Source organism: Oncorhynchus kisutch, linkage group LG23 (genome assembly GCF_002021735.2).
Source record: "Oncorhynchus kisutch isolate 150728-3 linkage group LG23, Okis_V2, whole genome shotgun sequence".
Classification (NCBI taxonomy): Eukaryota; Metazoa; Chordata; class Actinopteri; order Salmoniformes; family Salmonidae; genus Oncorhynchus; species Oncorhynchus kisutch.
In genome coordinates, this window is record NC_034196.2 from 35620157 (window position 1) to 35643755 (window position 23599).

At 43.2% G+C, this 23599-nt stretch overlaps 4 protein-coding genes across 15 annotated transcripts in view; 2 read left to right on the forward strand and 2 right to left on the reverse strand.

The window, feature by feature from the left end:
- Window positions 1–5051: 5051 nt before the first annotated feature.
- On the reverse strand, window positions 5052–14547 carry uap1l1 (UDP-N-acetylglucosamine pyrophosphorylase 1 like 1). Its single transcript, XM_020458609.2, has 9 exons — window positions 13815–14547; window positions 11440–11644; window positions 9437–9612; window positions 8450–8622; window positions 8078–8271; window positions 7434–7574; window positions 6985–7170; window positions 6706–6772; window positions 5052–6264 (listed from the first exon to the last, which is right to left on the reverse strand). Exons 1-9 carry the CDS (start codon window positions 14098–14100, stop codon window positions 6175–6177), a joined length of 1518 nt encoding a protein of 505 aa, XP_020314198.1. The 5' UTR covers window positions 14101–14547; the 3' UTR covers window positions 5052–6174.
- On the forward strand, window positions 13914–18376 carry LOC109868869 (protein SET-like). Its single transcript, XM_020458610.2, has 8 exons — window positions 13914–14820; window positions 15756–15813; window positions 15910–16052; window positions 16236–16339; window positions 16417–16530; window positions 16666–16836; window positions 17217–17342; window positions 17479–18376. Exons 1-8 carry the CDS (start codon window positions 14751–14753, stop codon window positions 17497–17499), a joined length of 807 nt encoding a protein of 268 aa, XP_020314199.1. The 5' UTR covers window positions 13914–14750; the 3' UTR covers window positions 17500–18376.
- Window positions 18377–18820: 444 nt separating this feature from the next.
- Window positions 18821–23119, forward strand: dync2i2 (dynein 2 intermediate chain 2). Of its 2 annotated transcripts, none has more exons than XM_020458107.2 (9): window positions 18821–19176; window positions 19685–19945; window positions 20191–20300; window positions 20396–20553; window positions 20650–20759; window positions 21125–21292; window positions 21509–21741; window positions 22222–22379; window positions 22646–23119. In XM_020458107.2, exons 1-9 carry the CDS (start codon window positions 19099–19101, stop codon window positions 22882–22884), a joined length of 1515 nt encoding a protein of 504 aa, XP_020313696.1. In that variant the 5' UTR covers window positions 18821–19098; the 3' UTR covers window positions 22885–23119. The 2 variants fall into 2 exon arrangements, with proteins under 2 accessions (XP_020313696.1, XP_020313695.1); XM_020458106.2 differs by having other exon boundaries at window positions 18839–19176; window positions 19663–19945.
- The window catches only part of sptan1 (spectrin alpha, non-erythrocytic 1), a 53261-nt gene continuing 52779 nt past the window's right edge, over window positions 23118–23599 (reverse strand). For all 11 annotated transcript variants that reach the window (XM_031802362.1, XM_020458105.2, XM_020458104.2 and 8 more), the window contains one exon: window positions 23118–23511. In XM_031802362.1, coding sequence (XP_031658222.1) covers window positions 23386–23511 — 126 coding nt within the window. In that variant the 3' untranslated portion in view covers window positions 23118–23385. The remainder of the gene's footprint in view (window positions 23512–23599) is intronic.

Genomic DNA, 23599 nt, shown 5'->3' on the forward strand with positions numbered 1-23599 from the left:
AAAGAGAGTTTATCTATATTTTTGTAGCTATCTATTTACCACCACAAACCGATGCTGGCACTGAGACCGCACTCAACGAGCTATATAAAGCCATAAGCAAACAAGCGAATGCTCATCCAGAGGCGGCGCGCCTAGTGGCCCGAGGACTTTAATGCAGGGAAACTTAAATCCGTTTTACCTCATTTCTAGCAGCATGTTATATGTGCAACAAGAGGAGAAAAAAAACTCTAGACCACCTTTACTCCACACAGAGATGAGAGCTCTTTCTCTCCCTCCATTTGGCAAATCTGACCATAATTCTATCCTCTATCCTCCTGATTCCTGCTTACAAGTGAAGTACCAGTGACTCGCTCAATACGGAAGTGGTCAGGTGATGCAGATGCTAAGCTACAGGACTGGTTTGCTAGCACAGACTGGAGTATGTTCCGGGACTCATCCGATGGCATTGAGGAGTATACCACATCAGTCACCAGCTTCATCAATAAGTGCATCGGTGTCGTTGTCCCCACAGTGACCGTACGTACAGTGCCTTGCGAAAGTATTCGGCCCCCTTGAACTTTGCGACCTTTTGCCACATTTCAGGCTTCAAACATAAAGATATAAAACTGTATTTTTTGTGAAGAATCAACAACAAGTGGGACACAATCATGAAGTGGAACGACATTTATTGGATATTTCAAACTTTTTTAACAAATCAAAAACTGAAAAATTGGGCGTGCAAAATTATTCAGCCCCCTTAAGTTAATACTTTGTAGCGCCACCTTTTTCTGCGATTACAGCTGTAAGTCGCTTGGGGTATGTCTCTATCAGTTTTGCACATCGAGAGACTGAAATGTTTTCCCATTCCTCCTTGCAAAACAGCTCGAGCTCAGTGAGGTTGGATGGAGAGCATTTGTGAACAGCAGTTTTCAGTTCTTTCCACAGATTCTCGATTGGATTCAGGTCTGGACTTGGCCATTCTAACACCTGGATATGTTTATTTTTGAACCATTCCATTGTAGATTTTGCTTTATGTTTTGGATCATTGTCTTGTTGGAAGACAAATCTCCGTCCCAGTCTCAGGTCTTTTGCAGACTCAGGTTTTCTTCCAGAATGGTCCTGTATTTGGCTCCATCCATCTTCCCATCAATTTTAACCATCTTCCCTGTCCCTGCTGAAGAAAAGCAGGCCCAAACCATGATGCTGCCACCACCATGTTTGACAGTGGGGATGGTGTGTTCAGGGTGATGAGCTGTGTTGCTTTTACGCCAAACATAACGTTTTGCATTGTTGCCAAAAAGTTCAATTTTGGTTTCATCTGACCAGAGCACCTTCTTCCACATGTTTGGTGTGTCTCCCAGGTGGCTTGTGGCAAACTTTAAACGACACTTTTTATGGATATCTTTAAGAAATGGCTTTCTTCTTGCCACTCTTCCATAAAGGCCAGATTTGTGCAATATACGACTGATTGTTGTCCTATGTACAGAGTCTCCCACCTCAGCTGTAGATCTCTGCAGTTCATCCAGAGTGATCATGGGCCTCTTGGCTGCATCTCTGATCAGTGTTCTCCTTGTATGAGCTGAAAGTTTAGAGGGACGGCCAGGTCTTGGTAGATTTGCAGTGGTCTGATACTCCTTCCATTTCAATATTATCGCTTGCACAGTGCTCCTTGGGATGTTTAAAGCTTGGGAAATCTTTTTGTATCCAAATCCGGCTTTAAACTTCTTCACAACAGTATCTCGGACCTGCCTGGTGTGTTCTTTGTTCTTCATGATGCTCTCTGCGCTTTTAACAGACCTCTGAGACTATCACAGTGCAGGTGCATTTATACGGAGACTTGATTACACACAGGTGGATTGTATTTATCATCATTAGTCATTTAGGTCAACATTGGATCATTCAGAGATCCTCACTGAACTTCTGGAGAGAGTTTGCTGCACTGAAAGTAAAGGGGCTGAATAATTTTGCACGCCCAATTTTTCAGTTTTTGATTTGTTAAAAAAGTTTGAAATATCCAATAAATGTCGTTCCACTTCATGATTGTGTCCCACTTGTTGTTGATTCTTCACAAAAAAATACATTTTTATATCTTTATGTTTGAAGCCTGAAATGTGGCAAAAGGTCGCAAAGTTCAAGGGGGGCGAATACTTTTGCAAGGCACTGTATATACCCCAACCAGAAGTCAGGGATTACAGGCAACATCCGCACTGAGCTAAAGGGTAAAGCTTCCACTTTCAAGGAGCTGGATGCTTATAAAATATCCTTCTATGCCCTCAGACGAACCATCAAACAGGCAAAGCGTAAATACAGGACTAAGACTGAATCCTACTACACCGGCTCTGACGCTCGTCGGATGAGCCAGGGCTTGCAAACTATTACGGACTACAAAGGGAGGCCCAGCCACAAGATGCCCAGTGACACAAGCTTACCAAACTAGGTAAATGACTTATATGCGGGCTTCAAGGCAAGCAACACTGGAGCATGCATGAGCACACCAGCTGTTCCGGACGACTGTGTGATCACGCTCGTCGTAGCCAATGTGCGTAAGACCGTTAAACAGGTCAACATTCCCAAGGCCGCACAGATTGCCAGGACGTGTACTCTCAGCATGCGCTGAAAAACGGACATTTTCAACCTGTTTCTGGCCGAGTCTGTAATACCTACATGTTTCAAGCAGACCACCATAGTCCCTGTGCCCAATAACACCAAGGTAACCTTCCTAAATGACAACCAACCCGTAGCACTCACGTCTGTAGCCATGAAGTGCTTTGAAAGGCTGGTCACAGCTCACATCAACACCATCATCCCAGAAACCCTAGACCCACTCCGATTTGCATACCGCCCCAACAGATCCACAGATGACGCAATCTCTATTGCACTCAAGACTGCCCTTTCCCACCTGGACAAAGGGAACACCTACGTGAGAATGCGGTTCATTGACTACAGCTCAGCATTCAACACTGTAGTGCCTTCAAATCTCATCACTAAGCTAAGGACCCTGGGACTAAATACCTCCCTCTGCAACTGGACTTCCTGGCGGGCCGCCCCCAGGTGATAAGGGTAGGCAACAACACATCTGCCATGCTGATCCTCAAACACAGGGGCCCCTCAGGGGTACATGCTTAGTCCCCTCCTGTACTCCCTGTTCACCCATGACTTTGTGGCCGAGCACGACTCCAACACCATCATTAAGTTTGGTGATGACAACGGTGGAAGGCCTGATCATTGACAATGACAGACAGCCTATAGGAAAGAGTTCAGAGACCTGGAAGTGTGGTGCAAAGAAAACAACCTCTCCATCAATGTGATTAAGACAAAGGAGACGATTGTGGACTACATGAAAAGGAGGGCCGAGCACGCCCCCATTCTCATCGACAGGGCTGTAGTGGAGCAGGTTGAGAGCTTCAAGTTCCTTGGCGTCCACATCACCAAACTATCATGGTCCAAATACACCAAGACTGTCGTGAAGAAGGCATGGAATGGCAACTGCTCAGCTTCTGACCACAAGGCGCTACAGAGGGTAGTGCGTACGGCCCAGTACATCACTGGGGCCAAGCTTCCTGCCATACAGGACCTTTATACCAGGTGGTGTCAGAGGAAGGCCCTAGAAATTGCCAAAGACTCCAGCCACCCTAGTCAGACTGTTCTCTCTGCTACCGCACGGCAAGTGGTACCAGAGCACCAAGTCTAGGTCCAAGAGGCTTCTAAACAGCTTCTACCCCCAAGCCATAAGTCTCCTGAACAGCTAATCAAATGGCAATCCGGAATATCTCCATTGACCTACCCCTCTTTTTTACACTTCTGCTACTTGCTGTTTATTATCCATTATCTATGCATAGTCACTTTATCCCATCCCTACATGTACATATTACCTCAATTATCTCGACTAACCTGTACCCCCGCACATTGACTAGGTACCCCCTATATATAGCCTCCTTACTGTTATTTTATTGTCGCTCTTATTTTTTACTTTGGATAATTTAGTTTCTTTTTTAAATCAACCTTAAGTCTTATTTTTCTTAAAACTGCATTGTTGGTTAAGGGCTTGTAAGTAAGCAGTTCACAGTAAGGTCTACTAAATCCCCAAATTAACATACCAAGCTTTCTGCTTAGATGCATACAACCTGACAACTAGTGAGCTGACTATATTTTGTCCGAACCACCAAAAAGCACTCAAATCCTTTTCTCTCTAATAAATATGATCGAAAGCATCTCTGGAGGGCTGCAATATTACTGTTCGGTTGCTGTCGTTCCTACGGATACGTTCGTTCTATTGGTCAGTTGCATTCACGTGGTACATGATGACATCATCGTGTACATAGATTTTTGCTGAATTAATGTCCTCCTCTAGGAATTCCAGAACGCTGACTGGGAAATGTGTTTGGTATTCAAGTGCTATCTAACAACGGGACATATAAAGATTTTACGACGCCAAAACAGTTCATTTATGATCCTCAAAAACAGAATTATGAGTTGGAATATGGGAAACAACTTCTACCCCGACTTGTTCAGTCCGATGGTTGTTATTTCCGAGTAGTATATGAACGTAGCAACAAACAAAAAAATCTGTGTACTGTACTGGATGGAAACTGAATCATGTTAAGCGTTATGTTACCATTGGATGGCAATATTGACTCATTTTCGACTGAATTATGATGATCCAAAGGGGAGGGTTGTCACTAGTTACCACAGCCACAAAGTCATAAACAGTGCCGCGTTCTACAATTTATGTTCTTAAAATGTCATTTTAAATCTAATCCTTAACTATGACGCTAACTTAATGTATAACCTTAAATTAGGACAAACATTTTTTTTGTTTTTATTCATTTTTACAACATAGCCAATTTGAACTTCTTGGCTGTGGTATCTACTGACAACCAAAGAGGCAAAGAAAAATGTAAAATAAAAGATGCATCTCATACAGAAAGGCTGGGGTATAGAAAAGATGCATTTCATACAGAAAGGCTGGGGTATAGAAAAGATGCATTTCATACAGAAAGGCTGGGGTATAGAAAAGATGCATTTCATACAGAAAGGCTGGGGTATAGAAAAGATGCATTTCATACAGAAAGGCTGGGGTATAGAAAAGCTTTATAATTTCCACAGTTGCTTTGATCATTAACATTTGACACATTATAAAAAAGGGTAAAAAAGGTCAATTCATTTCCTCAAAGTGTATCATAAAGTAAAAATATAATCAGATGTTTTATATTAGTTCCTTGGTATTAAGGTATCATGATTACAGTACTTGAGTTTTGCTTTATCAATAACTTTTAGATTTCACTTTTCCAAATGCATACTGAAATGTGTATCCCGTTTAAATTATGTCCATAAAATTAACTGAAATGTGTATAATCAGAAGATAAACACAATGTGTCTTAAAGTGCTAGAATAATTTGTTTCCTTTTAAGCAATAGATCATGGAAGAGTATGGGACAACATTGTAATGAGCATGTTTGGATGAAAAAAAATGTGGATACAAAAATTCCCTTGTAATTGCCAATGCATCTTTGTGCTCTGGTGCTGAATTCCAAACAGACCCTTAAGTTCCCTTTCCTCAACACTTCATGAAAATCTGAAAGGACCAGATAGTTATGAGCATGGTTATGGAGTAACTGATTACTTCTACATGTAATCAGTTAATCTGATAATCAAAAAAAACAACTGTAATCAGTTACAAGACATTACAGTTACATATTGTTATCAGATTACAGATACTTTTGAAAAACTAGAAGATTACTTCTTCGAGTACTTTTAAATTCAGAAAGGATACATTGACACCTTCCGGTTTCTCAATTACATTAAATTAAGCATTGAAAAAGGCGCAAGTTAAAGTTTGTTCCACCTGAGCGAGTCTGACCACTATAACGGCACACCAAATGCATTTGTTGTAGCCTTTGTCTTCTTTTAATGTCTCTTAAGGGGAAAGTAATCTAAAAGTAACAAAGTAATCAGGTTACAGTAATGATTTTTGGTAATCCTAAAGTTGTTACTGATTACAATTTTGGACAGGTAACTAGTAACAGATTACACTTAAACAGGGTTGGGTAGGTTACTTTCTATGAGAAACATGCCATTAGGGGCAACAAAAGGCTCCATTTTGAAATCAAGCCAAGGAATGAGCAGCTCATATCAACAGGCCCAACTGCTCAAGAGGTAAGCCCATCTGATGGGAACAGTGTACTGTAGAGCTAGCTACTGAGCCTGGAGGAGTTCTTTTGCCCTGTTCTCATCCAGAAGGAAGGGGGTCGTCAGGACCTTCTGTCCCAGCAGCTGCTCCAAACCCTGGGGGAGACAGACATGGAGAGAGCAGCTTTAGTCAAATCAAATGTTATTGGTCTGGTCACATACACATGGTTAGCAGATGTTATTGCGAGTGTAGCGAAATGCTTGTGCTTCTAGTTCGACAGTGCAGCAATATCTAACATGTTTGAAAGTGTGCATTTAGAGTAAAAAAAATACACCTCCCCCCACTCTCATGGGAAAGTGCCAGTAGATATGTTCTTGAGGACGAGAATAAAACAGAACACTTTCCTAATTTGCCATGAGTTCACATTAACAATATTAGAGTGGCGAAGTAACTGCTCAGTCTAGTGTAACCTTACAGAGAAACTCAACACTGGACCCTGCAGATTAAATATTAATGGTCATATTGTTAGGAGACTCCAATAGGAGGAAATAAGGGCAGGAAGTGACATCACGTAGGAACTGTTGTTGTGGCCTCACCTCTCCGAAGAAAGACACCAGCGGGGAGATCTCACAGACAGCTGGGGGGTCTTCATCCCGTGTCACCCTAACAAGAATTTGAAAAAGGAAATATATCATTATCCCAATGTTTCAGGTGCTGGACAGAACAACATATAGGAAAAAATAAAAGATGTCTGCAATTTATATAATCCCAACTGTGATTTATTGGTGAGATAAGTGCGCACACACACACACACACCCACCCTCTAATCCCCATTGAGATCCCCATATTTTATGTAGAGTTGCGCTCACTCCCACCTGGGTCTAGGAGGTAGGGATTTCCCTTGGGCATCCAGGAAGCTGGCTCCTGCAGCCATCGCCCAGCGGTAATGCTGTGCCAGTAAGGATTGTCTGGCTGTGGTAGGAGTGTCCAGAGGTGCCCCATCAGCATTTTTCAATGGCGAGAATTCTTCCTCTCTCAGAACCTCAAATGCCACAAATTTCCTGCCAATGTCAGGAGGAAAATGTCTCATATTTGGTGTGCTGGAGAATGTCATTCAGTAGCAAAATATTTTACTGTGTTCCGTTTACATTATATCTTACATGCATTAATATAAATTATGTTTAAATAAGCAATCATTTTGGTAAAATAAGCAGTCAATTTATGGTTACTATGTAACATTAGTAAAATTGTCTAGAATATCATTGAAATATTGGAAACTAGGAAAATTGTGTAATGCAAATCAGTCACAAAATTTGAATTTCACCTTGAAAACTGAAAGACATCAAAAACAAACTTCTCCATTTTGATCCCATTGGGCTTGGTGGGTTTCACCAGGTTTCCTTCCCTGTCCACAAAAGGGACTTTCTTAAGCGCCACGTGCTGCTTCAGCTGGCCCTGAAACTTCCTGAGGAGATAGGTGGACGAATGGAAGACATTACAAACTGTTATATCACAAGTTGGTTTTGCCCAGACAGTTGTATCAGCAATGCAATATGACAAGACAGTGACAGTGTGCAAAATTGTGCAGGAGTGGGGTCCATGTAATTTCAACTCATTCCATTCCAGGGTAGCCTAGTGGTTAGAGCGTTGGACTAGTAACCGGAAGGTTGCAAGTTCAAACCCCCGAGCTGTCAAGGTACAAATCTGTCATTCTGCCCCTGAACAGGCAGTTAACCCACTGTTCCTAGGCTGTCATTGAAAATAAGAATTTGTTCTTAACTGACTTGCCTGGTTAAATAAAAGGTCAAAAAAATAAATAATAATAATTTAATTTATTCAACCATTACTTTCAGTAAGAATTGTTTTCATTTTTTTATTCTTCTTCTTACTGAAGTGTTGTGCACATGACTTGTACATAGTGGTTTTATTTTTGCCCCATTACAGTATACATCTCTTCATCTCACTCACTGTGCCACTTCGTTGAGGAAGGGCCGTGTGAAGAAGTGGTTGCAGATGTTTCCTGCGCTGTACACCAGCTCTCCTCCTGGGTCTCGCTGCTCGGCCGTCTCTGGGCGGAGCTCGCTGTACTCCACCACCTGGTACACACCCTTCACCTTGCATACCACGCCCACCGGCTCCGCTGGGTACGCCTTCTCAACTACCTGGAAATAGTCATGTCAACTGTCATAACATTTGAAATCTTAAGAATGTAGAACCAAATGTGCATATAAATAACATGCATGTGACCAAGTTATAACAAGTATACAACCTAATAAGTGTGAATCAGGAAAACATGCCCGCATGATTACATTGTAGGTGTGATGATTCGCCTTTGTTTACCTTGGCACCGCAGTCTGCTCCTTTACTCACGCAGAAACCAATGAAGATAGGGTCGGCCATTTTGACCAGGATGTTGTCTACACAGTAGACGTGGAGGTACTCCACACCCCTCTCCTCCATGTTCTCAAGTACCTTGTTATCCACCAGTGCTCGGTACAGGCCACCATTTCCATCTAAAAGTTTAGAGAGACGGAAAAGAGAATCATGGATTCATATGAACTGCCCCGATCAACTAAATTGCATTAAAGATGCAATATGCAGAAATCAAAATCAAATTGTATTGGTCACATACACATGGTTAGCAGATGTTATTGCGGGTGTAGCGAAATGCTTGTGCTTCTAGTTCCAACAGTGCAGTAATATCTAACAAGTAATCTAACAATTTCCGAACAACTAACTACCTAATACACACAAAGCTAAAGGGGTGAATGGGAATATGTCTTTCCTGATTGTTAAAATTCTAATAGGTAGCCTAATTTCAGTTTATTTGACAAAACAAGCAGTCATTGTGTAGGGCAGGAGTATTCTTACCCTACGAGGTCCGGAGCATGCTGGTTTTCTGCTCTACCTAAAAATTAATTGCACACACCTGGTGTCCCAAGTCTAAAGCAGTCGCTGATTAAATGGGAACAATGAAAAAATGCAGTGGAACTGGCTTCGGGGTCCAGAGTTGAGTTTGAGGGGAGTAGAGACTCATTATACCATCTAAACTGCCTTGAAATTTTTTCCATAACCAAAAATATTATATTTTCAGCTGTTTGAAAGTGGTGTACAAAACCGAAAGTAAAAATATTAAAAAATTAAAAAATTAAGAACGAGAAGCATAGAAATAGCCCACTGCTTCTTAGACTTGCTTTCAACGAGAATGACAGATCTGTAACTAACATTTCTATATGAATTTGGTCAGGTTGCCCAAAAAGTTACATATTCCTGCTTTAATAAAAACTTCACTTTAATCTGTCAACCAACTCCATGCCATTTTCTTACCTGGGGCCATAGCTATCTTCCCTTTGTCCTGTAGGATGACTTTTCCATCAAAGGTCACAGCAGGGATCATCCTTTGCTCAAACATGACCACGTCAGAGGGATCCAGACCAAAGTACTTATTCTCCTGGAAGAACTTCTTGGTAGGATCCAGGGTAAACTCACTGGTCATGATGTACCTGATGATGGCAGAACAGTAGCATAGAGCACACAGAGGAAAACCAATGTCAGAGAGCAGGAACGCTCAGTCAAATTGATAACTTTTAAGTTTGCAAATATACACTGCTCAAAAAAATAAAGGGAACACTTAAACAACACAATGTAACTCCAAGTCAATCACACTTCTGTGAAATCAAACTGTCCACTTAGCAAGCAACACTGATTGACAATACATTTCACATGCTGTTGTGCAAATGGAATAGACAACAGGTGGAAATTATAGGCAATTAGCAAGACACCCCCAATAAAGGAGTGGTTCTGCAGGTGGGGACCACAGACCACTTCTCAGTTCCTATGCTTCCTGGCTGATGTTTTATTCACTTTTGAATGCTGGCGGTGCTTTAACTCTAGCGGTAGCATGAGACGGAGTCTACAACCCACACAAGTGGCTCAGGTAGTGCAGCTCATCCAGGATGGCACATCAATGCGAGATGTGGCAAGAAGGTTTGCGGTGTCTGTCAGCGTAGTGTCCAGAGCATGGAGGCGCTACCAGGAGACAGGCCAGTACATCAGGAGACGTGGAGGAGGCCGTAGGAGGGCAACAACCCAGCAGCAGGACCGCTACCTCCGCCTTTGTGCAAGGAGGAGCAGGAGGAGCACTGCCCGAGCCCTGCAAAATGACCTCCAGCAGGCTACAAATGTGCATGTGTCTGCTCAAACGATCAGAAACAGACTCCATGAGGGTGGTATGAGGGCCCGACGTCCACAGGTGGGGGTTGTGCTTACAGCCCAACACCGTGCAGGATGTTTGGCATTTGCCAGAGAACACTAAGATTGGCAAATTCGCCACTGGCGCCCTGTGCTCTTCACAGATGAAAGCAGGTTCACACTGAGCACATGTGACAGACGTGAAGAACGTTCTGCTGCCTGCAACATCCTCCAGCATGACCGGTTTGGCGGTGGGTCAGTCATGGTGTGGGGTGGCATTTCTTTGGGGGGGGGGGGGGGTCGCACAGCCCTCCATGTGCTCGCCAGAGGTAGCCTGCCTGCCATTAGGTACCGAGATGAGATCCTCAGACCCCTTGTGAGACCATATGCTGGTGTGGTTGGCCCTGGGTTCCTCCTAATGCAAGACAATGCTAGACCTCATGTGGCTGGAGTGTGTCAGCAGTTCCTGCAAGATGAAGGCATTGATGCTATGGACTGGCCCGCCCGTTCCCCAGACCTGAATCCAATTGAGCACATCTGGGACATCATGTCTCGCTCCATCCACCAACGTGGCGTTGCACCACAGACTGTCCAGGAGTTGGCAGATGCTTTAGTCCAGGTCTGGGAGGAGATCCCTCAGGAGACAATCTGCCACCTCATCAGGAGCATGCCCAGGCGTTGTAGGGAGGTCATACAGGCACGTGGAGGCCACACACACACTACTGAGCCTCATTTTGACTTGTTTTAAGGACATTACATCAAAGTTGGATCAGCCTGTAGTGTGGTTTTCCACTTTAATTTTGAGTGTGACTCCAAATCCAGACCTCCATGGGTTGATACATTTGATTTCCATTGATAATTTTTGTGTGATTTTGTTGTCAGCACATTCAACTATGTAAAGAAAAAAGTATTTAATAAGAATATTTCATTAATTCAGATCTAGGATGTGTTATTTTAGTGTTCCCTTTATTTTTTTGAGCAGTAGTAGTATTGTGTGATCTGCTGTTTAACAGCACTGTTTTTTATTTTGTTTTGATCATGTGTTTGGAAATGAATCTGATTCTGCACATATTGCACTGAATTGAAATTGTGCCAGCTCATAAAATGAGAGCAGTCAATTGACTGCCATTAGATCTCACCATGGTACTGTGCACTTTGATCCATGCTTTGCATTCGCCAGCTCCTGTATTTTGCAGATGCGCTCTGCCTGGATTTGATACAGAGTTTTGCTGCTCGGGAGACCCACATTGTACATCCCTTTGGGGTATGAAACCCCAAGACGTGTCCCCTGGCCACCAGCCAACAGCAGCACAGCCACTCTGTTCTGGGAAATTTGCAAAAACCCTGTAAAAGGACAATACCAGAGGAAAGAAAGCAATCATTACAGCACCATGGCAGAGCACAGACAAACCAAAGAAACAAGGTTGACACTGACATTCACCAAACAGGTGTTAGTATCAACATTTGCATTTGCTGTGGTTTTATAGAGTAAGCTACTATGTTGGTGCACTACAGTGGCCTGACAGTCCTCATTTACCATTACAACAAAAAAATACACATTTCGGAAATCCCTGACCTATGCGTGATCAAAATGTAAGTGTAATTGCCATACGTTCAAATGACAGTGGGACCCAGGCACAGATAGAGGTCTAAGGGTGTCTGAGCACCTGCCCCCTTGTCCTCCTATGAGAGTGTTTTAATCATTACATTTTTTCATTGTTTTCTCTATTGTTATTTAAATGAATTTCCCATCAAACTAGCTAATTTCTTGGAAAATTCCCCCTCCCCCACTTCACTGACCCCATGAGCGCTGGCACCTACACTTGTCCTGCAGGCAGAAGCTACTGGGCACACACTGGTTGAATACATTTTGTTTCCACGCCATTTCAATTCAACGACGTTTAATCAACGTCGAATAGATGTTGAGTTGACATGTGTGCCCAGTGGGAAGGAACCAGCTCTGAACGGCAGTGTAGAAGTGGCTTCCTTTTGGGTTGCAAGGGAAGGCTTCAATTCAACTGTTTGTTAGTAAGCCTAAGAGGCAGATGTCAGCAGCAGAATGAACTCCAATCACAAGTAAAGACTAGTTGGAATTGTTTCAACAGTGTAGCTAACTAGCTAGAAACTAGCTAGAAATGCCTCAGGGGTGTATGCTAGTCCCCTCCTCCTCCCTGTTCACCCATGACTGCGTGGCCAAGCACGACTCCAACACCATCATTAAGTTTGCTGACAACACAACGATGAGACAGCCTATGGGGCTGGGGCGACAGGGCAGCCTAGTGGTTAGAGTGTTGGACTAGTAACCGGAAGGTTGCAAGTCAGCTCAGGGATTTGAACAAGGTACAAATCTGTTGTTCTGCCCCTGAACAGGCAGTTAACCCACTGTTCCTAGGCCGTCATTGAAAATACGAATTTGTTCTTAACTGACTTGCCTAGTTAAATAAAGCTAAAATGAAAAACTAAAAAATAGGGAGGAGGCCAGAGACCTGGCAGTGTGGTGCCAGGACAACAAACTCTCCCTCAACGTGAGCAAGACAAAGGAGCTGATCGTGGACTATGGGAAAAGGAGGACCAAACACGCCCCCATTCACATCAACGGGGCTTTAGTGGAGCGGGTCAAAAGTTTAAAGTTCCTTGGTGTCCACATCACCAACAAACTATCATGGTTAAAACACACCAAGACAGTTGTGAAGAGGGCACAACAACATCTTTTCCCCCTCAGGAGAGTGAAAAGATTTGGCATAGGTCCCCAAATCATTCCAAAAATTATCCAGCTGCACCATCGAGAGCATCCTGACCGGTTGTATCACTGCCTTGTATGGCAACTGCTCGGCATCAACCGTAAGGCGCTACAGAGGGTAGTGCATACAGCCCAGTACATCACTGGGGCCAAACTTCCTGCCATCCAGGACCTATATACTAGGCGGTGTCAGAGGAAGGCCCAAAAATGTTTTATTTTATTGTGTTTATATTTTACTTAAGTTTATTTCGTAAATATTTTTTAAACTTCTCGTACCGCAATTGTCGTACCGCATCAGAGCCCCACAAATATACACTTGTTTCACAAATTTGACATGTTAGTCATTTAGCAGACGTTCTTATCCAGAGAAAATTACAGGAGCAATTAGGATTACGTGCCATGCTCAAGGGCACGTCAACAGATTTAGCACCTATTCCGCAGGAGGAATCGAACCGGCAACCTTTCGGTTACTGGCCCAACGCTCTTTAAACGCTTGGATGGAATAGTAATGGAGTAATGCTTCTAAACACTGTATAAAAAAATAAATACATAAAAAAAAACACTATAGATTTAAAACATGCTTAAAACTATCATTTGTATATCGTGGACGGTCAATCCTTGCATCCCATATCGCTGTCTATGAATTTAAGAGGTTACATTTTCTTCAGCACCATCTCGAGGCGGGGATTACTTCGTTATTGGCAATTCCTGATTTCACTTCAAATTAGCTAGTTGAGTGTTTACTTTTCTCATATCGAGAATACAGTAGCCTACCTTCATTTTCCCAGCCAGTTAAGGCGGTGTGATCACTCTTCCGAATGCTCCCGATGAATTCTGAAGATACTGGCTCAATTTGCTGGTCCGCGGCTGTTGCGGAATGATCAGCTTTAGCAGACTCCGCCGCCCGTTCACAGTGCTCGCGCAATTCATTTAAATCCAACTGAGACAACTCAACCAGAAATGTGTTTTTGTCATCCCCAGAAAGTTCAGACCAAAATTGCAGAACGTGAGACTGTCCTGCATGTTCTAAAGAAGATTTTATTTCCTCAAATGAAAGCATTTTCACGACCTAATATTCAGAAGAAACACGTTCACCTATACCATGTTACACAGCCGTGGTAAAGGTTAGTTTGACTTGGTCAATCTTCGGTTTGTTACTCCCTTCGTCAGGAACTCGTGACTTGTGCAGGGCTCAGTAGGAAAGAGCAAAATACACAAAGGCTGTCTTGTGATTAAATTTGAGTTGCTGCCTGTGGCTGGGCAAAGCAAAACCACACAACTGCGCATTCATCAAAATATGAAGAAACATTTTAGTTTTAGATGCGGTTTTCTCTCAGTGGTTGGCTTGCTATATTACAAACACTGTACAATGACTACAGTATCCAACTGCAGCCCCGGAGAAATATAAACACTACTTTGAGTGGAAATCGTTTGATCGCGCCAAGGAAAGAAGGAAGGATGCATTTTTAAAGTATTCGATTTCAACACGGCGAACCCGTTCTGTTGGGGGAGGAGTTGGGGGGGGTGCGCGTTCTGGCGAGCGCGAGAAGAGGAGAGTGTGTGCATGAGCAAAGCCTCTCTCGTTCACGACACGCTTTATTTGCACTCTCCACCATTCAAGGTGGAACTTCACCTTTCTCTTCCCCGAGGAGAAGTCTAAACAACAGGGAATATATATTCTGACGCAAACATCTACGGTGTTCGAAAATCATGGCAGCCTCGTCGGCGAAAGTCGTTAGAAAGGAAAACTCTAATCATGATGGAGCGGACGAGACCTCCGGTAAGAAATGGCGGCCTCCTATACAACGCAATTTATAGTTTTTATATTGCAAAACTGTTACCATGGCGTATACTTTTGGTTAAGCGAACACTCTTTAGTTAGTCCAAAACGATGTACTTATTTGATGGAGGCTTTAGCCAACGGTGAAATGTGATGGCTCTTGCAGGACTAGTAGTGAGAACAGAACTTGCTAACTGGCTAGCCAACTATGCTACAACGTCGTTGGAGGAGGCCATGTTGTGCCTTGCACAAGCTCATTGTGCCACGCAGGTTTGGGTGTAATTCGCGTGTACTTCCAAATTAAAGTAACTTCTTAAGGTTAAATACCTTACACATGTTTTGTTAACTTCACGTTGTTTGGGAAATAGCCAGCTAGTTAGTAGACTAACAAATGCGGCAGCTAAGTTGGCTAGCAAGCTAACATTTGTTTGCGTGAGGCCCAACATTCATTGTTGCTCCGCCATCGCGGTTTGCACCCACGCGTAGAAGTACTTACTTGCCATTGTAAACTAACAAAATGCAGCACTAGGGTCGACATAGATTACTACAAAAATATTGCGCTAGTAAGATCCTAATAGTCGGCTATTATGCCAACCGGCTGTCTGAGGGGTGAAACCAGTCCCCAGCGTGCGGCGGCCACTTCATTCAAACCACGCGGCCTTGAGAAACAGCAGGAAGCTGCATCAGAGTACTTTGGCTAGCTTGGCTAGAGAGCTACTTACTTCATAGCTTGAGAGGTAATCGTTACTACAAAAGATGGTGGAATGCTTAGCTTGGGTACCCAATGCGCAAGTCTTCGTGTACTATACGTTGTTTACGTTGGTTGGTTCTTTACCATGTCTTTATTTTTACCATCAAGATGTTCTACATGTACATGCCCATCCAATTTCATAAATTTATTTCAAGAAAATTAACACGAATTTAATATCTTTCAGAAAAAGAGCAACAAGAAGCTATTGAACACATTGACGAAGTACAAAATGAAATTGACAGGTGAGTTAATTATCCTGGAACTTTTGTGGTTTATAAGACAAACCTTTTACCGTATACATCTCGTCAAATTGTGTTGCACAATTCTCTTCCCTCTAGATTGAACGAACAGGCCAGTGAGGAGATTTTAAAAGTAGAGCAGAAGTACAATAAGTTACGCCAGCCATTCTTCCAGAAGCGGTCAGACCTCATAGCTAAAATCCCCAACTTCTGGGTCACTACATTTGTTAACCACCCACAGGGTAAGTTCAGATATCATGCTCTTATTTTACTAGTTTGTGTTCTTTTCTTGAGGAATTGTACACTTATTGTACATGGTGGGATTCTGCACGTGACAAATGTTTCCATCGGTCTGATTTAAGGGGTTGATATACAAACTGTTGTTCGGTGACAAACTTTCTGTGTAAATGTGTTCTTGTTCTCAGTTTCAGCCCTTCTCGGTGAAGAGGATGAGGAGGCACTTCATTACCTTACCAGAGTGGAGGTGACTGAGTTTGAGGATATCAAGTCGGGTTACAGAATAGATTTTGTAAGTATTTACATCTCTTTTTGATCGTGCATTTCAAACTAAATGGCGCGTAAATTAACCATATTGTTTTTTTCCAGTACTTCGATGAGAACCCGTACTTTGAGAACAAAATCCTCTCCAAAGAGTTTCACTTGAATGAAAGTGGGGACCCATCTTCAAAGTCAACTGAAATCAAATGGAAGGCTGGAAAGGTATGTTTACACCTGTGTCTTATATGTAGTCTTTTTTATATATATATTTCAAGTCCTGTCTTGTGACGTCATGCTGGATGCAAAATGCGTGGCGTTGCTGTTTTTGTGTTTTTATTCATTTGTCCCCTCTCACAGGACCTGACAAAGCGTGCCGGCCAAACGCCGAACAAGGCTGGCAAGAAGAGGCAACATGAAGAACCAGAGAGCTTCTTCACCTGGTTCACAGATCACTCTGACGCTGGGGCAGACGAACTAGGAGAGGTCGTTAAGGATGACATCTGGCCAAACCCATTGCAGTATTACCTGGTACGATTTCATGCTATTGTCCATAGTTCTTTGTTGACTGCCCATGGTGTGCTGAACATTTTTGAATTGGTGCCAGCACCGTCTTACTCTGGTAGAGTATTCTGCATGTTTCTTACAATTGTACAAAATATCTTGGCATTACGGCCATAGTCAGACAAAAGTGGCTCTGTAAAAGGTGACATCTGCAAGATTTTTCTAAGGGTGTTCCGGGGACACTTTCAGAAGTGTGTTGTATAACCATAGGGTTCTACGGAGCATGACAAAACCATATCCAGCCACCTAGACATCTCTTCTGGATTCCTAGATTCTGGACTGTAAATCGTCTCATGCTGGCATTATGTTTGGGAACTCTTATTCATATGACATCTCAACTCGTCAAGGTCCCTGACATGGATGATGAGGAAGGGGAAGGTGAGGAAGATGAGGAAGAGGGCTTGGAGGACATCGATGAGGAAGGGGATGAGGATGAAGGAGAGGAAGATGACGATGAGGAAGGAGAAGGAGAGGTATGGTAGAGGTCATTCACTCTGGTCTTGTTTGGACAATATTGTCACCGTTGTAAAAACAATTGTTGGTTGACTGCCACTTGTCTGAAATGTTAGTCATCGGGCATGGGGTTAACCGTGTATCTCTTTTCTACAGGATGACGGCGAGGATGATTAAGGCAGAAAAGGACATATTCCAACCTATACCTTTGCCCATTCTTTCCTTCTAATCATCCTTCAACGCTTGGGAGCAAGAAGCTTTGTTTTCATTTTATTTTTGTATTATTTTGTGCTCTTGTCTCCTGTTCCACAAGCTTCCGCCTGTCCATACCATGTCTGAAGACGAGTAAATTCCCAGATCAGAAAACTCTGCCGTCTCGCGTGTCATAAAACTACTACACATGTCCATGAAGACCAATAAAAGTACAGGCATTCTGCACGTCATCTTAGACTAAAATAAAGTCGAATAGCAATTTATATGTATGATAAATAAGGTTTCTGTTAACTTGTGAGTTGAATAAAGATAAGCAATGGTGCAGTGATAACTTAGCATCCCTGGCCACATTTTATTTTATACATTTTCTTTAATGCAGAGTTTGGGGGTGGGGGGGGGTCTTCTGGAGTTGACACATTTTCTTCGTCATGCGTTGTACTAACGGAAAGCACCGGCTTGTTCCTGTCAGCGATTGTAAATGTTTTGGGGTTGATATCTTGGTATGACACGGTTATTATTGTAGACAGTTAAATGGGGTTTGGTGGGGTAAGTGGGCATTTGACACCTCAACATTTGGGTTTATGTTGATTGACTTTTCATTGTAATGTTTTACAGACGCCCATGAGGTTTGAAAATGACATTTTTAATAAAAACAAAACCCAAAAAATGTCCTCTTGTAATTTTGAACTTGGCTAATTAACAGGTTATTTAAGAAAAAGTAGAGACCCTATAGAATCTCATAGGATATACTAGTGATCTCCACCTTTTCCACTGGAAAACTGTTCACATTAACATTTTAAGTGTACCAGTTGCTTTGTTACAATAAATGTATACACAAGTGTTTGGGGTAGTTTCTGAACTGTTTTGACACAATGTGTGTTGTGGGGGTATCTAATTTAGGCTGATGGGGAAACAATTGTTACTGTCTCAAGAGCCTTCTGCTGATCATCTGATTTTCAAGGTTATCCATTGTTCTGTAGTCACAACAGCTAGTCAGTTGATCACCATAACTTAAATCAAGTATTTTTTTTGTAAAACCCCTATGATTGAATGCTGGATGGGTCATTCATATTCAATGGGACCACTGACTTTGTCTACTCACAGATGCATTCTGTATATTCCAAATACTTCAAAACATGCCCTTCCCCTGCTTGGCAGGCTAGAATTCTACCACAAATGCTTGAGAAATAATATAGATTGTCTCAGACGGTGTGGCACTCCTTGTCACCCTATTGTAATACCAAACAAGTTATTGCTTTCACCAATCAGATCACCGATTACTTTAAGGCAAGGAAGAAGGGTGGGTGCATTGTAAAAGTATTCCAACGGCCAAAATGACGACCCCGGACCAATGAGGGGAATGCGCATGGTGCTTAGAATAAAACGGATTGGTCCCATCGTCGAAGTGTTTCCAAGGAAGCAGCGGTAAACGGAAGTAAATCCATCTCTAAACATGTCTGTTTGTGTTGAATAGACAATTAAGTTCAGTGATATGTAAATCCGTATGGGGATATTATTAATGTGCTACTAGCTAGACAGGTACGTCTATGAGGCACGGTAGTCATGTTCACTGATGAAACTTTGGATGCCTTGGGCGTTGAGTCGCTGTGGAGGAAATCGCAACAGTTTGCACAGGAATCGGTATGTTCTGTTGACAACCTAGTTAGCTAGCATCAGAGGTTTGCTATGGCATGTTAGCTGATTTGTTTTGTTTAGCTAACTAACGATTTCGTGTACGTTTACTTACCTGGCCATATATGACAAGGCTATAGGCCCTGAAAAGATCAGACACATGAATACTACCAGTGTCGAGTATTGCTAAAGCTCCTGAATCTGCCCAGCTAGCCAAAATATTTAGCTAGTTAGCGATGATGGTCTGGAGCAACAGTCGGCACATCCTGATCAGTGTTGGTGGTGGGCTGACCACGTGCATTGTCCAACGTGTCATTTTCAGCGTTGTTGTGAAGCCCAACACATTTCTCAACATACTAGTAGCTAGTTGAATAATGACAAGGTACACAAAAGTGGGGTTCTCATCAACAGTTGGTGGAATTACTGACACACAATCATCAAGCCAGTTATGGGCATGTTTTAACATGTTATATAGGCCTAATATAATCCAAGTAGGCTATGTCTGTTGGCTTTTCAGAGAGGTTGTCAAACCCGGCCCGTACACACAGCTGAGGCTGAAATACAGCCCCTGCTTAATGCAGATAATGGCACCCAGACGGATCCACAAGACCACCACATATACCAACTCCCCCCTAAAGGTGAGCTCCAACCAGAGTCTCCCGGGCTGAGGGACTTCCTGCATCGAGTGGAGGACATGGTTGTCAAGGAGTTGGCCAGCAACGCCAAGAGTCATGCGTTTGATGGGTTCGATGTGAATTGGGAGGATCAGAACGAAACGGTGAGAATAGTATAAGTAACACACTAACAAAATGTGCAATATCTCAGTGTGCATTATTTCCATGTTAATTTTTTAATTTTTTAAAACTTTTTATTTAATAAATATTTTCTTAACTCTTTATTAAAACTGCCTTGTTGGTTAACGGCTTGGCATATGACAAATCAAATTGTATTTGATATTGGACCATTTTTTTGTGTGCATTTCCCCCTGTTGAATTGTCAATTCTAAAATGTGTTTATGTGTAGGTTTCATGCATACATTGTCTCCAGTACCCCAGTGCCCAGGAGAAGGGTCTTCAAGTTACCAGTATATCCTGGAGTTGCACAGGTTCAGTAATCGCCTGCGCCTTCGGTCGGTATGTTCAAACTTCACATTCATTTTCCATCATGTTTGCCAACATCGTTGTTGTATAGCCAGAACTTGAGGTGAACAGTGATCTATCTGTCTCAGTGTTGATGACGGAGACTGGAGCACAGAGAAGTCCTGTGTGTGCACTTGGAACCTGGACCGCAGAGGCCTGAACCCCAAACGACCAGACATGGTCATAGATGTGGCCAGGCCAGTAATGTCTCTGTCCTTCCACCCCTCTCAACCCTCTCTCATAGCTGGTATGAACTTCCATATTGCTTCCACCAGTGGTTTGATCACCAACTGTCCTGTGTAGCTCACTCCTTACTTCTCTCACCATCTACCCAACGCCACAGGGGGTCTTTACAGTGGAGAGGTAGTGGTCTGGGACACAAACAGGACACAGGACCTAATTTTGGCGCAGACAGGAATGTCGACCGACACTCACCGAGAGCCAGTCTACCAGGTATAGATACTTCATACTGCCTCCTATGGCACTAAAATACACCTTCATTCAGGAGGACACGTTAACTGATGGTAAATGCTTTATCTAGTATTGGTTATTCTCATGGTGTAATTTGTACACAGTCCCTATGTACTGTAGGTCCCTTGTATATTACTAATAAACCACATGAAAATCACATAGTGGTGAGAATCATTATGGGATGATGACAGTAAGATTTTTCATAGCAGGGTTGTGTTCATTAGGCACCAAACAGAAGACATGGGATTGAAATTGAGGGACAACCTGGACTTGTCCAATAAGAAACACACATTTTCAGTTGCAAGTCGTAATAAACATGACAGAGGTCTGAACAAGTGTGTTTTCAGGTAGCCTGGGTCCCTGGACCAAGGCGAGGGGAGATGGTGGTGCTGAGTGCTGGTTCTGGGGGCAGGGTGCTGCTGTGGACAGTGGACTCAGACGAGGGGAGGCTGGTGCTCAGTGCCGGCTTTGCCCTCATCAGACAGCAGGTGCCTCACAACAGTGCACTGAGCAAGGTGAGACTCGGGATACAGGGGCCAACGTGGTGATTTGCAGACCTTGAAAATGTATTTTGATTTTGCATGAAAATGTGTGATTAATAGATGAAATATGATTGTGTTATTAACAAAATTGTCTGAAACAGACATTTATCTATAGAGATTTTCTTAAACCTTCAAAAAAACTCTCCTTCTGATGTTGTTTTTGTAATGGTACCTGCCTGCCTGCTACAGAACAGAGGGAGCAGCAATGTGGGGGTCACCTCCCTGGCCCTGTCCCCCTGGGACTTGGACACATTCCTGGTGGGCTCCGAAAGCGGTCTGGTCCTTAAGTGCTCTTTCTCAGCCCAGACGCTGGCGGCAGCACCTCCCGATGGAGAGAGTGTGACTCTGCGTGCCCCAGCCCAGTTCTCCTTCAGCCCCCGAGGAGGCCCTGTCCACTCCTTGCACTGCTCCCCTTTCCACAGGTGAGAGAGACATGGGTGGGAAGATCAATTGCATACTTCTCACATCCCTTTGAATGAGAAAGCCAGAGGTCCCTCCCCTATGACCTCCAATGGGTTTTGAGAAAGAGATGACGCGAGGAGTGCAAATGAGATCTTCCCCATGGTTCAGGTCAGGCCTGAAGGTGGTTTTAGTGAGAAATGAACCAGACTGAATGCTTGAGACTATGGTTTAAGACTTACAAAAATAAGAGAATTGAACTGAACATTTTTTTATTCGGAACTGTCATTATACTGTGTTTTGATTCCAAAATGAACCAGTGATATTCATGTTTACCTGTTTGTTCAACAGTTTGCCCTGTTCCTATAGTACATTTGGAAGCGTGTAGTTAACTTGCATCTCGCAATAAGTTTTGAACTCTACAGCTGCAAAATGCTTTATAGTACCATATTCTGTCAATGAATCAAAGTTATGATCTAGTTGTCTCCCATTTCGTGTCTAAGGAACCTGTTCGTCAGTGTGGGGACCGACGGCCTGGCCCATCTTCACTCTCTGCTGCAGCCCGATCCGCTGCTCTCGCTGCGGGTGTCCGACTCATATGTGTTCGGGGTACGCTGGTCACCAACAAGGCCCCTCCTCTTTGCTGCAGCCACAGGACAAGGTATCCTCCATTTCAGCTCATTCTCAATTGGTTCACAGAACTTCACTATAAATGGTGTGACTTGAGCCAGAGTTAATATATTTAAAATCATTACGGGCCCCCCCCATTCAGACTTACGATAAGTCCATATCAAGTCTGAAACAGTCCCTAACCGCTAAAAACAATGGCACATCTTGATGTAAAGTTAACTCACCAGTTCATCAATTAACCTTTAGTTTTTCACTAAACAGACAAGTTTAAAAGCCCATAACCTTCTCTCGTCCCAGGTCTGGTGCAGATATTTGATCTGGGCAGGAAGTCCCTGAGACCAGCAGCCACCCTAGACCAGCTGACGGGTGGCCAACCAGTCTACTGCCTGGAGTTCAACCCCAGACGGAAAGACCTCCTAGCGGTGGGCAACTCCGACGGCTCCGTCAACATCTGGCACCTGAGCACGGAGCTGACGGAACAGGGGCCCCGAGAGACTGCCAAGCTGGAGCAACTAGCTAATGAGGTGGCAGAGTGAGTCGAGGAAGGAAGGAGAGGGCCAATGAAATTACAGAATAACAGGGTCGTCTCCGTGCAAGGTTGCTGGCATATCTGTGGATGTATATAGGTAGAAGAACGTGCGTTTTTGTGCCATATTATTTTAGATGGATTTGTTATCGTGAAACATCAAATATTACTCAGTAGGTACTGAACTGGTTATTAAGACTTTTTCGTGTGTACTGAAAACATGTAATAAAGGCACAGAAAACATTTCCAGTTCTAACCAGTAGCGTTTATTAAAGCACACCGCAGTCCTTATTGTGATGTTACAGCATACCATATCTATAGGTTCTTAAATCCAGCGAAAGCACTAAAACAGTTAAAACATTCAAATGCAAACACTAGGCTATTGACAGTGAAGCACAAAGAGTGAGATATATATAGGTACTAACTATGGAGTATTCTAGTGTCAGAATCATGCAGTTTCAGCATGTGTGCGTGACAAACGCATCCCGATTGGTCACTGGCAGGCAAGGGATTAGTTGACAAAAAGTGAGCGGGTGAATTCGACAAAGTCGAAGGCCGAGGGCATTTCCCGGCCCTTGCTGTCTAGGTAGGGCTTCATGTGCGAGATGCAGTAGTCTGCCTGTTCCTTGGACAGATTCTGAATGAAGAGGAGAAGAGATGGTCAGGTATGAGGTTTTAACCTTAAGTTTTGCTAAGTTATTTAAGAGAAATAAATGCGCAACTTA